This window comes from Dunckerocampus dactyliophorus, chromosome 14, assembly GCF_027744805.1.
Source record: "Dunckerocampus dactyliophorus isolate RoL2022-P2 chromosome 14, RoL_Ddac_1.1, whole genome shotgun sequence".
Classification (NCBI taxonomy): Eukaryota; Metazoa; Chordata; class Actinopteri; order Syngnathiformes; family Syngnathidae; genus Dunckerocampus; species Dunckerocampus dactyliophorus.
The window spans coordinates 10,829,016-10,844,009 of record NC_072832.1 but is presented as its reverse complement, the minus strand read 5'-3'; the positions used below and the strand labels follow the sequence as shown (position 1 = coordinate 10,844,009).

The window sequence follows — 14,994 nt, the reverse complement described above, 5'->3', positions numbered from 1 at the left end:
TATATATATATATATATATATATATTTTTTTTTTTTTTTTAGAGAATATAGCTCACCTGTGTGACGCCCACCCGGACTTCTCTGCTGACCGAAGCCCCTCCCTTCAACATCTCCCCTCCGCTCTTCAAGAAACCAGATCCACCACGCAGAAAGCCTGTAGCCATTAACTCCAACACTTCCTCAAGCGTGGCCCGTTTCACATTTTGACGCATAACTTGAGGAAACAATAAGAAATCAATGATGAGCTACCATATTCAATTATGGAACTTGAATATCATAAATGCTCTAATTACAGCTGGGGAGTTTATTTACCTAGACTGCAGAGATAATGGGGCATTAATTGGAAGCAGGCATTATTTCTACTAATTAAAATTATCATTATATATAGTAAACTTTTTTTTTTATCTTCAATTCAATAATTATTTGGAGAACATGAAAAAGTGCAAAGGTAAACATAGCTCTCTTTGATCACGTGGTTATTTATTGGCAAATTTGTCGCATAACACAGCAGCTACAAAACCAGTGTTGTAATAATGATAATAACAATGAACATTCATACTGAGCTACCACTCAGTGGTGGAGGAGTTTGCGTGTCTCGATGATCCTAGGAGCTAAGTTGTCGGGGGTATTTATGCCCCTGGTAAGGTCACCCACGGCAAACAGGTACTAGATGAGGGACCAGACAAAGAGTGGCTCAATAGACCCCTATGATGAAACAAACCATTGGACCACATTTTCCCTTGCTCGAACGCGGGTCACCGGGGTCCCCCTCTGAAGCCAGGCTTGGAGGAGGGGCACGGTGGCGAGGGTCTGGTGGCCGGGCCTACACCCATTGGGCCCGGCCGGGCACAGCCCAGAGAGGTCCCCCACTTCCATGAGTGGTCAGCTCATTGGCCAAAGGGGTCGCGTGCAAAGTGAGCTGGGTGGCAGTCGAAGGCGGGGACATGGAATGGTAGGGAAAGAGCCTGAGCTGGTGCACACGGTTGGAGAGTTCCGGCTAGATATAGTCGGACTCACCTCAACGCACAGTAAGGGCTCTGGAACAAGTCCTCTCGAGAGGGGATGGACTTTGTTCCACTCTGGCGTTGCCAACAGTGAGAGGCAACGGGCAGGGGTGGCAATTCTTGCTGCGCCCCCGCTTGTGGCCTGTATGTTGAAGTTTAACCCGGTGAACGAGAGGGTAGTTGGTGGACACCAATGGTGAGGGATGCTGTCAAGATGAAGAAGGAGTTCTATCGGGCCTTTTTGGCTCATAGGACTCCCGAAGTAACTGACAGGTATCGGCAGGCCAAGCGGTCTGCGGCTCTGGCAGTCACTGAGGCAAAAACTCAGACATGGGAGGAGTTCGGAGAAGCCATGGAGAACGACTTCCGGACAGCTTCGAAGAGATTCTGGACCGCCATCTGGTGTCTCAGGAGGGGGAAGCAGTGCACAGTCAACACCGTGTATGGTGGGGATGGTGTGCTGCTGACCTCCACTCTGGATGTTGTGGATCAGTGGAAAGAATACTTTGAAGACTCCCTCAATCTGCAGGGGGACTCCACAGTGGGCTCTCCTATCTCTGGAGCTGAGGTTGCTGAGGTTGTCAAATAGCTCCTCCGTGTCAAGTTAACATTGCATACAAAACACAAGATTTTGAGATCGCAACGTGATGTATTACTAAATATGTACGTTTTAAAGAGTTTTCAGTTAAAAGCAGTGCGGAACAGGTGTGCTTTAAAGTTAGTCTTGAAAGTGGTAAGGTCAGCAGTGTCACGGATGTGTGCTGGTAATAGCAGTAAGGAGCAAATTGCTCATTAATACCGTTGATGAGTTCACTGTAAACAATTGCACAGCAAGTGTAAGGTGAGTTTCACTCGAACAGCTGAGGAGCACAACCAACATTTAAAGTGCATGCAGAGGTAGACAAAGCTGCTGGATGCTAACCACTCATGATAATTCAAATGCAGCTACTGCCATTTTGTGGTATTAATTAAACCGACATCAGGGGGTTGCCCTGATGTTATCCGTTAATGCAAATGTTTTTTTGACCTAGCACTAATTCGTAGTTATTTGCCTTTGTAGACCACGCACCCCACCGCTGATGGCGACTCTGCGGTTAACTGAATAGAGGCATTAATTGGAGCATTTAAGGTAAACGTGACGATACTTATCAATGTGGAATAGTACCAGCAGCTTGTTTGGGCATCAGAGCTGTGGCCATGACAGTCCCGAGCAGTTTGGCCACAGCAACCCGAACACCATAGTTTGAGCCTTCCAGAGCCTTGAAACACAGTGTGGCTATGTTCTCCAGTTCTGTGGTCCACATGAATACTGCCTCGTTCTGCAGTTCCAGTAGACACTGCACAGGCACAATGAATCCAAATGGAGTCACGTTAGTAATATTTACAGCATGTGTTTCTTTTTGTTTGCAGCTACACAGAATTATACATATATATATAGAACTTTGTTTATGTGAAATTATATTTATATTATATTTATATTATTTATATTATTGAGGGCGTACTGTATTTTCATTGTGTAGCTTAGCTAATACAAGTATGTCATGATGTACAAGGGCTTTACAGTATGACATCAGTACCTACTAGAAGTTATTGCCACAAGAATAAACATTAGTAGCATTGTAGAAAGTTTGAACATCAAGTAGGATCAGTTACATGCTTTGAAAGTCCTACAAATTACGAAATGAATTTTTCTACATTATAAATTATAACACTTTTACACATATAATTGTATGTATTATATAGTGCTTTCACAGTGACCTACCTTTGCCACTGCACAACGCACAGCCATGGACCTGTCTGTGAGTAAAGAGCGGGCATTCTTGTAGATGTCCCTGTGACATGAAGCTGCAGCTCCACCTAGTCCATTTAGCACCTTTTGCAGACTGAGGAGTATCTCCCCTCTGCCTTGGGACTGTATATAACAAAAGAAAGAGAACTGACATATTTACATTATTTCCTGAATAATACATGTAATACAATGAATTTACTGAGTTCCATTACACTCAAGCTAAATAACTATTATCGTGACTGTATGATGCTGTCATACCTCTGCACTCTTCAGTGCCTTCAAAAGATTATTAATAGTGTCTGGAAAGGAGCTTCCAAGCATCCTGCCCATCTTCTCATAGAAAGCACCCACACATGCCACTGCAGCGCTACAACCAAAAATAATCAGATGATGTTCATGATTTAGTAAATAATCATATAGTACACTGCATTATCACATTCATGACATACCCTTTTACCATAGTCAATATGCTGTAAGGTCACTATAACATGCGTCATGAGATAGAGCTAATCAGAAAGCCCCAACTCATAATTATTTTAACACAGCAGACTGGAGATGGGCATAATAATCAATTGATGCATGGTTAGGAATTCAGTCGATTGTGTGATTGTTAATAAGATCAAGTCTTGAAGCAGTGCACTCCGGATAGACAGCAGAGGTTCTGTTCATTCCGTCTCAACTAGAAGAACAATATAACAACAGCTAAGGGAAGTTGAGATGCACCCATGCACAGCAGGATTATTATGTTCAATTCCCCCATCACACTAAAAATAATATTTAAAAATAACTTTCCCTATTGTACATTAAGGACTGTCACATTGACATGCAATAATTATTAGACTGCATTAGTGCCTGCTAGAACATTATCTCTTCATGTACGCTTAATCCCCCCCATTAATACATGCTTCTGCAGAGTAACATTTGGCTTAACGGTGAAATCCCTTGAATAGTGGTGCAGTATATTGCTGGAACTTTGAACAAATTGCGGAAATGCTATGAAAAATGTGTCAAAACAGCTGCTGTAATTGAACAGAATCTTACAGTTTTGTGGGCAAGTAGGCAGGTGTGTCATCCTTGCTTTTGATGATATCATTGCATTTATCCAGCGTTTGGAAAACAGTGAATGTGTCTCCAATGCTGTAGAGGGTGGCAAGGTTTTTGGCAAGCAGTTTTCTTGTTGGTGGACCTGGAGCACTGCTTATCAGTCCTGTCAGCTGTTCCACCAGCTTCTTCTGCTTCTCCTTCACATCCACCTGCCGTGCAAACACAAACTCTCTAGACGTTTGCAATCTAATGAAGCCTGCAGAGACGAGTTCATTGAGCAAAGCAGTCACCTTATTTGCTGCTACAAGGATTTTATCCAAGAAACGAAGCCATTCGAAAATGAAAACAGGCCTCTTTGCTTCGGTGATCTGGGCTAAAGCTTCTTCATTGAGCAGGAGACTGTGAGCCAGCTCCATAGCGAGCACTTTCTGTAATAAACAGCTATAGGATCATCAAAACATGATAGTTGCTAGCTGCACTAGATTTTCCGGTATCATTGCCTTATTACGCTTGATATTACCAGATCGTTTCTATTATCGCATTAAAATGTAAGACCACTTACCGGATATTTTAAATACGCCAGACGCTCCTGGAATGTGTTGCTTCTCCCAGCTGTTTGATAGGCGAGCGAGTTAGCAACCTTAAGCTAGCGAGTCCTTACGATGGAAAGCTACACTTGCCCAACCCCAGAATGAATTATACCCTCTAACAATATACACTTGTCTTAACACACTTAGTTTCAGTCAGCGGTGTCACAAAACATGAGCCATATGCACTACAACCAAGTTATTCATCCTGTGTCCAGAGAACGAGAACCTGAAGAGAATGACAAGCATACGTCACATGGTGTCCCATTAACAAGTGTCCGATGTTAAATCAACCAATTTCTCGAATGCAGCTTTCTCAAAATAAACTGTAAAAAAATCGTATACGTATTAATCTTAAAATAATACAAATCACCTACCTGCTTATTTATTGACAACTACATAGATGACAAGGACCATTAAAGTTTTACATTGGAGCTAGTCGGAATGTAGACTTCGGTTTGGTTTTCGTACTTCCGGTTGGCTGGTGACGGGAGGAGGCGGAAGTGACTGTCGAATGCTCGAGGCGCCAAAATTGAAGCGCGAAAAGTGCGAGATAAGGAATACAATAAGTATTGAATATACAGTTGAGAGATTTGATATCTGGACTGGAGGTGGGTTGTGGGAAGTGGACTGCATAGGTCTCGGCCGACGGCCTATATGGGCCCGGTACGACGAGACCGGTGCGCCACGACCTCCAACAAACCAAAAGAGATACGAAGAGCTGGTGGCGGTGGAGCGGAGGGAGCTGAAGTGCGAGTGCAACCAAACTGTACCGTGAGTGTAACAATGGGCTGTAGCTCAGATGATGTTAGCGACGAAGGGGCAGAGGAGATGGAGTACACACAGGTTAAAATAGCAAGGAAACAGTCATGGTCAGAAGCAAGCAGCGGGAAAGATCATGATGGAAGACAAACAAAGAAAAAAATACGAGCTAAAACAAATGGCAAAGAAGAGTCAGATGAAGAATACAAAGTTCTTATTACAATGAGCAAAGATAAAGGACATTTTCACCCAGTTCATCTGACTAAAGCAATTGAAAAAGAAATAGGGAAAGTTAAATACGCCAAAATGCTCAATAACAGAAGAATACTAATTTCGACAGCAAATAAAAGACAGCAAGAAAACATTATGAGATTGAAGTACCTTGATGGAGGAGAAATAAAAGTACACATACCAGGAGAGGCAGCAGTAATAAGAGGAGTTATATCAAACGTACCGTTGGAAATGTCCATGGATGAGGTGAAGAGAGAAATAAGAGGTGGCAAAATAACAGAAGCTAGACGACTCCAAACCAGCAGAGGAGGAGTAAAAAGTGACAGTTTGTCTGTATTACTTGTATTTGAAAAGACAATACCGACAGACATACGTATAGGATGTATGAATTTTAGGGTGAGGGAGTACATTCCTCAACCACTAAGATGTTACAAATGTCAGAGAATGGGACACACGGCACAGCAATGTCAGTGGAGGCAAAGGTGTGCAAAGTGTGGTGGAGAACATGACTATGGGAAGTGTGCTAGCGATGCTAAACTAAGATGTTGCAATTGTGGAGGAGAACATAGTGCCGCATATGGCGGCTGTGAAGTGCAAAGACATGCCAAAGAAGTGCAAAAATACAAAAGAGAAAATAAGGTATCATATGCTGAAGCAGTAAAGAATATAGGTATGTGTGTAATTAAGCAAAATAAACCAGTAGAGAATCAGGAAACTCATATAGACCAGACAGGACAAGTAGTAGGGCTTCCTCAGAGAACAGACCATAGAAGATCTCAATCAGAATGGAATGCCCCTCAACAGAAATGTAATCATAAGTGTGCAATTGAAGAAGACACATTAGTAGTAAATAAAAAGAACTTTGTAGCTTTTATATGTAAAGTCATCAATGTGGCCACGAGGCAGGAAAGGAAAAGTGACAGGATCAAAACGGTTGTGGAAGCGGCAGAACAATATTTAAACATCAAAGACGTGAAAGCAGAAGAAATACATAGTATGTTGACTATACATAATGATGCAGGACCTCAGAACGGTAATTAAAATCACAATGGTACTCCACATCCTACAATGGAATGCAAGAAGTTTAATAGCAAATGGACAAGAACTTAAGAAATATATAACAGAAAGTAGGAAAAGACCTGATATTATATGTGTGCAAGAAACGTGGCTTAGACCACAGCTGGATTATGTGTTGAATGGCTATGAATCAGTGCGATTCGATCGAAAAGAAAACCAAGGGGGAGGGTGTGCAACATTTGTGAGGGATGGAATAATATATAATAGAATAACAACAGCAAATGAAATAGAATGTGTGATTGTTGAAATACATCAAGCAAATACAAATATAATCATTATTAATATATATAACCCCTGTAAACTACTAGATGTTGAAACAATGGAGAAGATAATAAGGAGGCATGGTGGTAGAGAGATCTGGTGTGGGGACTTTAATGCACATAATAGTTTATGGGGAAGTAAGCAAACAGATCACAATGGAATAGTAGTAGAAGAACTCATGGATATCAGACAGTTAGTATGCTTAAACAAGGGAAATGGAACAAGAATAGATATACGGTCAAATACAATGTCATGCATTGATTTAACTCTGGTCTCACATAGCTTGGCAAGTTCCTGTGAATGGTATGTAAATGAAACCACAAGTATAGGAAGTGACCATTTTCCGATAAGTTGTACAATAAACGCAGAAGTAGATATCAAAGAAAGACACAGACATAAAAAGTGGTGCTTTTCAAAAGCGGATTGGAGAAAATTCAGGGAGGAATGTAGTAAAGCAGCAAATTCAATATCAATGGAAGGTGGCATAGAGGAATGCACAGTTAAGATCACAAATAAGATAATAGAGGCAGCAATGAAAAGTATACCGTGTAAGTCAATTGGAGGGGAAAGGAAAATGGTTCCATGGTGGAATGAAAAGTGCACAACAGCTGTAAAAGAAAGAAATTGCGCATTAAGAAGGTTAAGGAAGAACCTCAGCCAAGAAAATGTAATAAATTATCAGAGGAAAAAAGCTATAGCCCGAAGAGTAATTAAAAACAGTAAACAAAACGCATGGAGGGATTATTGCTCTGCCATAGGAAGGGAAATTAAGATAGGAGATGTATGGTCAATGTTAAAGAAGATGAGTGGGAAAAACGTGTTTACTAAAATACCTATATTAGAAGATAAGGGAACAATGTATGTGACTGATAAAGAAAAAGCAAATGTGCTGGGGAAAAAGTTTGCAGGGGTGCATAGTGGAGACCATCTGGATGAAAATCATAGACGAGGGAAGGAGAGGATGATAAAAAAGAATAGGGATGTGTTACTAAAACAGGATAGTGAGGAGAGTGTGATGGATGTTGAAATTAATATCAATGAATTGCTAATAGTATTAAATAAAAGTAAAGATACTGCAACAGGAGAAGACCAATTGAGTTATATTATGTTCCAGAATCTACCAGAAAATATGTTGGGAAAAATATTAGATTTATTTAACAAAATATGGGAAGAAGGGATAATACCAAAGCAATGGAAAAGTGCATTAATTTTACCATTTAATAAACCCGGTAAGGATCCAAAACACCCTGTGAATTATCGACCTATTGCTCTTACATCACATCTATGCAAATGGATGGAGAAAGTTCTAGTCAGAAGACTTAACTATTTCCTTGAAAGTCGAGAGTTACTTACAACTTATCAGTGTGGGTTTAGAAAAGGACGATCAACAATGGATGCTGTAGTTAGAGTAAGTAATGAAATAGAGAAAACCTTTAAAATGAAAGAGTTGATGAATATTGTATTCTTTGATATTGAAAAGGCTTATGATTCCATGTGGCGGGAGGGTTTATTGATTAAGATGAATAGGATGGGAATTAGAGGTAGGTTCTATAACTGGGTCCTTGATTTCATATCGAACAGAAAGTTCAAAGTTAAAGTAGGATCAGAGATGTCAGAAGAATACAGTATAGCAAATGGTATACCACAGGGGAGTGTAATTAGCCCAGTTTTGTTTAACATAATGATAAATGATATATTCATGAATCTGGATAGAAGGATTGGGTCGGCCCTATATGCAGATGATGGAGTGATTTGGGCAAGGGGACGAGATTCTATAAATGTGACAAGTAAAATGAAGGAAGCAATAAAGAAGATAGAACAATGGTCATATGACTGGGGATTTAAGCTATCACCCAATAAAACATGTTACATGACGATTACCCGGAAAAAAGGCATAAAAAATCAGAACCTGATGCTATATGGACAAAACATGATAAAAGTAGATCATTTTAAATATCTTGGTATGTGGCTAGATCAGAAAGGCACATGGAAGACCCATGTGGAAAAGGTAGAAGAGAAATGTAAGAGGATAATAAACTTAATGAGAGCTGTTACAGGTAAGGAGTGGGGAGCAGATAAACAGTCACTAATATATATATATAGAGCTTTGATGAGAGCAAATATAGATTATGGAAGTTTTGTATATGGAGCTGCAGCTAAAACACATTTAATGAAAATAGAAAGAAATATTCACAAAGCATTTAGGATATGTACAGGTGCAATCATATCAACACCAATTAAAGCAATGCAGGTTGAGTTAGGAGAAGTACCGTATGACCTGAGAAGAGATCAACTTATGTTAACATACTGGAGTAGACTTAAAGGATGTAGGCATGGACATCTGGCCAAGAATGTGATAGAGGAATGTTGGGAGTATAATACAACTAAAAGTAATAGCTTTGGGTGGGTAATTAAAGATAAAATAGATAAATATAACATAAAAAATATACATATTAATAATTCTACACCCATAAGCAATATTCCTATCTGGCTATTTCCGAAACCTGAAGTAGATATACATATAACAGAGTTAAAAAATAAATGGAAAGATAATGAAAAAGGACATAAGGCAAGTCAATATATTAAAAACAAATATTATGGTTACTTAGATATGTATACAGATGGATCAAAAAGCGAAGAAGGGAAGGTGGGGATTGGAATTTATGTACCAACAATGAATTATAGCATCATTAAAAGATTACCTGACCAGCTATCGGTTTATACAGCAGAAATGATGGCAATTATTATAGGCTTGCAATGGATAGAGGAAATAAAACCAGATAGAGTGGTATGCTGTGTGGACTCTCTGGCAGCATTATATAGTATTAAAAATATGGAATCAAGTCGAGAGGATTTATTATTAGAAATACATCAAAACTTATTCCAACTACATATGTTAAAAATAGACATAAGATTTTGCTGGGTGCCTGCACATGTAGGGGTGGAGGGGAATGAGGTGGCAGATAAAATGGCTAAAATGGGAATTAGAAGGAATGAAATGATAGATATACCTGCTGGTAAAGGCGAAGTAAAGGCAATAATCAAAAAACAAATGATGGAGAAATGGCAAAATAGGTGGGATGAGGGTAGTAGCGGGAGAAAGTATTATAAAGTACAAAAATCTATCAGCACACAAGGGGTGAAGAGAAAAAACAGAAAAGAGGAAATAGTGTTAACTAGGATGAGGCTCAATCACACCGGGTTAAATGACAAGATGTTTTTGATAGGGAAATGTAAATCAAAAGTATGTATGGAATGCAAAAGTATAGAGAACGTAGAACACATATTACTACACTGCAAGAGATATAGGGAAGAACGTGTAACGTTAAGGAAAAGAATTAAGAAGATAGGAAGGGAATGGAGCATTGAGGGTATCTTAGGAACAGGTGGGGAGGGGGAAAGAGATATACAGAGGGCAGTGATAGAATATTTGAAGGACACAGGATTATATAATAGAATATAGATAAGTATTAGAATATTTTAGTATTATATTATATAGTATTATATAGTAATATATAGTATTATATAAGTATTATTATTAGGATTATTATTAGTAGTAGTATAAGTAGTCTCCTCACTATCTAAGATAGCATAAAGTAAGATACTGTATATGGCCCATGTTACATACTCCGGTACAGTAGGTGGCGGTATGCACCTTTTCAAGTCATGGTTGCAACCCGCCATTAAACTAAAAGAAGAAGAAGAAGAAGTAGTCGGAATGTATTGTCGACGAACCAAACATTAGCGGAACCAGTACCGACACTCCAAGAAGGGATTAAAGCGTACAGTTTTAGTTTTTTTTCCTTTGTTATTTTCATAATGTCGGACGAGGAAGAGGATTATATGTCCGATGCTTTCCTCAATCAAATGTAAGCGTCATTATTGCGAGTGTTTTTTTATTGAAACCAGTGAGTGCCACGTTCCTGTTGTGTGATCAATTTGAAATATTGTGGAATGTATATACATGTATGTACGGTACTTGGGCAAAATTAATGATGTCATAACACCATATAATACTGTATACATGAACATGTTACATGTTCCTTTAGACTCACTTATCATATGTTGTTCGGATTCAAATACAGTACTGCGTAGCAGCAGGCATGCGAGTACTTCATTTAGTATCAATTGCAATTTTACTATTTTAATACCCCTTTCCCTTTGTGACAGACAAGACGTCAAACCAGGTGTCTCCATGGTGAGGCGAGTAAAAGAAGCCATAAAAAGGGAGGAAAAGCACAAACAGAACAACATTAAAAACCGTCAAAAAACCTACAAAGAGCAAGAAAAGGAAAGTCGTGAAGCAGCTTTGCAGAGCTCCATTACCAATGACAATAAGGGATTTGCACTTTTGCAGAAAATGGGTTACAAAGCTGGACAAGGCCTTGGAAAACAAGGCAAGATTTCCTCTTGGTTGCCTTACTGAACTTGGAAATGCTTTAGTATTTTTGCCTGTATTTATAGTAATAACCTACTGTGTGCCATTTTAGGGGCCGGCAGAGTTGATCCAATTCCACTGAATATTAAAACGGGTAAATAAACACTGCTGTTTATGATATTTCAAGTATTGTCTATCTGCACATCTAACTGTTGTCCTGTAATAAACCAGATAGAGGTGGAATTGGCATGGAAGAGGCAAAGAAGAGAAAAGCTGAGGAGGAACTGGAGCAGTATCGGAAGAAAGTACAGGCCAAACAACAGAATGAAACCAAATCGCTGGAAGATTTCAGGTAAAAACTGAAACAGAAGCTCTAAGCACTGTGCCATCCTACAATGCCAACATTTCATAGTCTGTCTTCTCTCAAGATCGAGGGTTCGGACTGAGAGAGAGGAGCGAAAGATTGAGGGAGACCTCAGAAGAAGTCAGCGAGCCTGTGAGCAGTTAGATTCTCAAAAGGTTGGACATTGTTTAGTTCTAGCACAAGATCATCTTGACATAAGAATTGGCATAATCTACCAGTACAGTTGATGCATCCAGGAAAAAAAACACATATTTTGATCATTTACAGCATACGTGTCAAACTCAGGGCTAAATCTGGCTTATGCTGCAATTTCATCCGCTAAACTGTTTGGGAAAATAGCATTGAGTTGGCCCACCTGGCGGACCTTATCAAACAAAGTGCTGACAGCCGTCTGTGTAATTAAGCGATTCCTCTGGTATAAACTACTCCTCTGGAATTTAAATTTTAAAAGTAGAAACAATATTGTATATAGCAAAACAATCATCCTTAATAAGGGTGCCAGATTCAGACCAAAACTCAAAATAATTTCAACTAAAACTACACTTTTGGGGGGAATTTTGCCCATCATCCACAATCTTTATGTGAGACATGAACACATATGTCTTTCTCTTTTCTGTGGGTTAAAAACATTTTAAAGGGGACAGCTCATTACTGCATGTAATGGGAAACACCTATTCTGCCTAGAAAGCATTCTGAAAAAGACTCCAAAAAGTGCCAACATATTAACCAAACTACAGCGACATTGTTATTATTATTATTATTATTATTAACATTGTTACGCCAATCAAACTACGTTACTGGCACATTGACACTTCGCCACACCACAACGGCTAGCTACTAGTTGGCTAGTGACTAGCTTCACCGCACACTCGCCTGCGGTGCGGCAGTGCCACACTCACAATGCCTCAGACTACTACCAAAAAGGTAACGCTACATATTGGACCTGTCGCCACTGCTGCTGTGTTTTTATTTTTGAGTTTGGAAACGTTCATGCTAGGTGTAGGCGTTCATTTCTATGTTGCTATGTGAAATCAATGCGCCCAGGAAGGAAGTTCCGGTAATGCTTTAAAAAAACTAAATATGGCTAAATACTGTAAGCATTACATGTTATCATGACTGTACCTGTTACTACATGGTCACAGCATGTATATAAAACTATAAAACCCTGTTGGAGGTTTTTGGAGGTGTTTTAATAGCGTTTTTTGTAGGCAGCATAGGTGTATCCCATTACGTACAGTAATGAGCTGTGTCATTTTATCTGGTTTTATATCTTTAGAACGCACACAAAAGAGAAAGACGTGTGTTCATGTCTCACGTTAGGATTGCGGATGATGATGTTTTTGTATCGATATGAAACACTGTAGCGGACATTGAGAGAATGACGAAGAGGTGGTCGATCAACAATCACTTTACTGAAACGAACAAACATGCCAAAACAACTATATTCGTATATCCTACCGGAAAGTAGAAATTTCAAGCAGGAATGAACAGACACGAAAAAATGCACGTTTCCCCCACTATCCATCCATATGAGTGAAGTTAAAAAAAAAAAAAAAAATAATAATAATAATGGCCATATGAAGACACACTTACCAGTTGTCATGCGCATTTTGTCACAACCTGAAAACGTAACAACAAGGGTGCATTGGTATGTTCTAATCCTGGCATTGCACACATGGAGAACCCGGATAAAAGGTGTGTAGGCTGCTTGCTTGTATATTTGTTACTGCTAATGACACATTTTCTCAAAATCTGACCATACTAACAAACATTTTTTTCAGCCTGGATTATTGGGCCATGTCCTGTCATGTTGGCAACTTCAAACAAGCATCTGTACAGTATGTGTGTGATGCATATGAGTGTGCTTCTTTCACCACTTATGTTGGTTAAAAGGACAAGTAAGGTTTTAAGGTTTGTAATGCTTTCAAGAAATATACAAGTGTTGAACATTTCAGGATAAATAATAAGAAAGGTGCAAAGTTGTGGGGTGGGGTGGGAGATAATGTCCGGTTCGGCCCGCAACCTAAAGTAGGCTTAGAGTTTTGGCCCCGTGTGATTGAGTTTGACACCCCAGATTTACAGGTTACTGTATCAGTATGGACGCAGCTATTGAGGTTTTTTGTTCATGAATCATTTGCCCTTTCATTTCAGGGCATCACAGTCCCTCAGGAAGAATGGTACTGGCCTAAAGTCCAGGCTGAAGAAGAGGTGGATTGTCTTCAGGAGGACGACGAGGAAGAGGATATTGCGGAATTAACTGTTTGTATTTATTTAATATAGTAAAATGACTACCAAGCCAAATGTTGTATTGAAACAAATATGATATTATGGTGAAATGGGGCAGTAGTTGTTGTTGTGGGATTAAATGAGGCACCAAACCCCAAGTGCAACTTCACAGCACAGCTCATTCACCAGCCTGTCAGTGAATGTGTGTCTTTCTGGTGTTGGAATGTTATGTTCTATTATGTAGCCAAAATAATAATATAGCAGCTAATAGATGTCCTTAATCCAGACTAATCTTTCTTTCAGTCCTTTGACCAACTGCAAATTTTGACATCGTATTTAAGAGGAATCCATTTTTACTGCATATGGTGTGGAACCACCTTTAATGGTAAGTTAACATTACATTTGTTGTTGTTTATTACCTTTGTTGACCAAAATGTTTCCCTCTTTTCAGACGAAGAAGACCTGTTCTCTAACTGTCCTGGGGATACAGAAGCAGACCATGAATGAACTTTGCTAAAAATGTGTGCAGTAGTTACAAGCACAAGGCTTTTACGTTGTAAAACAGACAATAAAAATTGGTACCTAATAAGGCAAAATAATGGGGTGTGGAACAAAACTGGTTTTACACCCTAATTGACTATTTACATTAACCTACTTACTTTTTCCAATTTTGGAAATGTTTTGGTAAATACTGGATGATGCTTTAGATTCAAGAGAGTTTTATTGTCATGTGCATGGTAAAACAGCAGTTATACCATGCAATGAAAATCTTATTCTGTTCATTCTCCCAAGAAAAGAAAGAAAACAAATGAAAGAATAAGAACATAAGAAACATAAACACATAAACATATATACCAATAAATTAAGCAACAACAACAGACGAGACATTAATACAAGTAAATAATACAAATAAATAAATAAATAAAGTGCTATGAGTGTGTGCGTGTGTTGCGTGCGGCGTGTGCGAGTGCTTCGTTGAGGAGCCTGATGGCCTGTGGGTAAAAACTGTTTGCCAGCCTTGTGGTCCTGGACTTCAAACTCCTGTAGCGTCTGCCTGACGGTAGGAGTGTGAATAGTGAGTGTTGTGGATGTGTGCTGTCCTTGATGAGGTTGTGTGTTCTTCGTAGGACTCTAGATTTATAAATGTCTTGCAGTGTGGGGAGGGCTGCCCCAACAATGTTCTGTGAGGTCTTGATCACCCGCTGGAGTGCCTTCCTATCACGTGTTGTACAGTTACCGTACCAAACAGTGATGGAGGCGGTAAGGACACT

The 14,994-nt window shown here is 39.4% G+C and overlaps 2 protein-coding genes across 6 annotated transcripts in view; one reads left to right on the top strand and one right to left on the bottom strand.

Annotated features, from left to right (window-relative positions):
- Positions 1-12,643, bottom strand: part of heatr5b (HEAT repeat containing 5B) — a 30,826-nt gene extending 18,183 nt beyond the window's left edge. The window contains exons 1-8 of one of the 4 annotated variants that reach the window (XM_054797952.1): positions 4,802-12,643; positions 4,400-4,653; positions 4,128-4,265; positions 3,835-4,046; positions 3,052-3,160; positions 2,767-2,916; positions 2,170-2,341; positions 57-214 (exon numbers count right to left, since the gene is read on the bottom strand). In XM_054797952.1, coding sequence (XP_054653927.1) covers positions 57-214; positions 2,170-2,341; positions 2,767-2,916; positions 3,052-3,160; positions 3,835-4,046; positions 4,128-4,253 — 927 coding nt within the window. In that variant the 5' untranslated portion in view covers positions 4,254-4,265; positions 4,400-4,653; positions 4,802-12,643. Of the gene's footprint in view, positions 1-56; positions 215-2,169; positions 2,342-2,766; positions 2,917-3,051; positions 3,161-3,834; positions 4,047-4,127; positions 4,279-4,399; positions 4,654-4,801 lie in introns of all 4 variants that reach the window. The other 3 variants (XM_054797951.1, XM_054797953.1, XM_054797954.1) reach the window with 3 other exon arrangements.
- gpatch11 (G patch domain containing 11) lies at positions 10,439-14,841 on the top strand. Of its 2 annotated transcripts, XM_054797958.1 has the most exons (8): positions 10,439-10,624; positions 10,926-11,152; positions 11,246-11,287; positions 11,365-11,485; positions 11,562-11,652; positions 13,649-13,756; positions 14,027-14,108; positions 14,175-14,836. In XM_054797958.1, the coding sequence occupies exons 1-8, from the start codon at positions 10,575-10,577 to the stop codon at positions 14,228-14,230; spliced, it is 777 nt and encodes a 258-aa protein (XP_054653933.1). In that variant the 5' UTR covers positions 10,439-10,574; the 3' UTR covers positions 14,231-14,836. The 2 variants fall into 2 exon arrangements, with proteins under 2 accessions (XP_054653933.1, XP_054653932.1); XM_054797957.1 differs by having other exon boundaries at positions 14,027-14,841.
- The last annotated feature ends 153 nt before the right edge of the window (positions 14,842-14,994 follow it).

What these genes read in the sequence shown, in the direction of transcription:
- gpatch11 (XM_054797957.1), top strand. Translation starts at nt 10,575, where the DNA reads ATGTCGGACGAGGAAGAGGATTATATGTCCGATGCTTTCCTCAATCAA. An exon ending in GATGCTTTCCTCAATCAAAT is followed by an intron (nt 10,625 to 10,925) that starts GTAAGCGTCATT and finishes CCTTTGTGACAG; the next exon opens with ACAAGACGTCAAACCAGGTG. An exon ending in ACAAGGCCTTGGAAAACAAG is followed by an intron (nt 11,153 to 11,245) that starts GCAAGATTTCCT and finishes GTGCCATTTTAG; the next exon opens with GGGCCGGCAGAGTTGATCCA.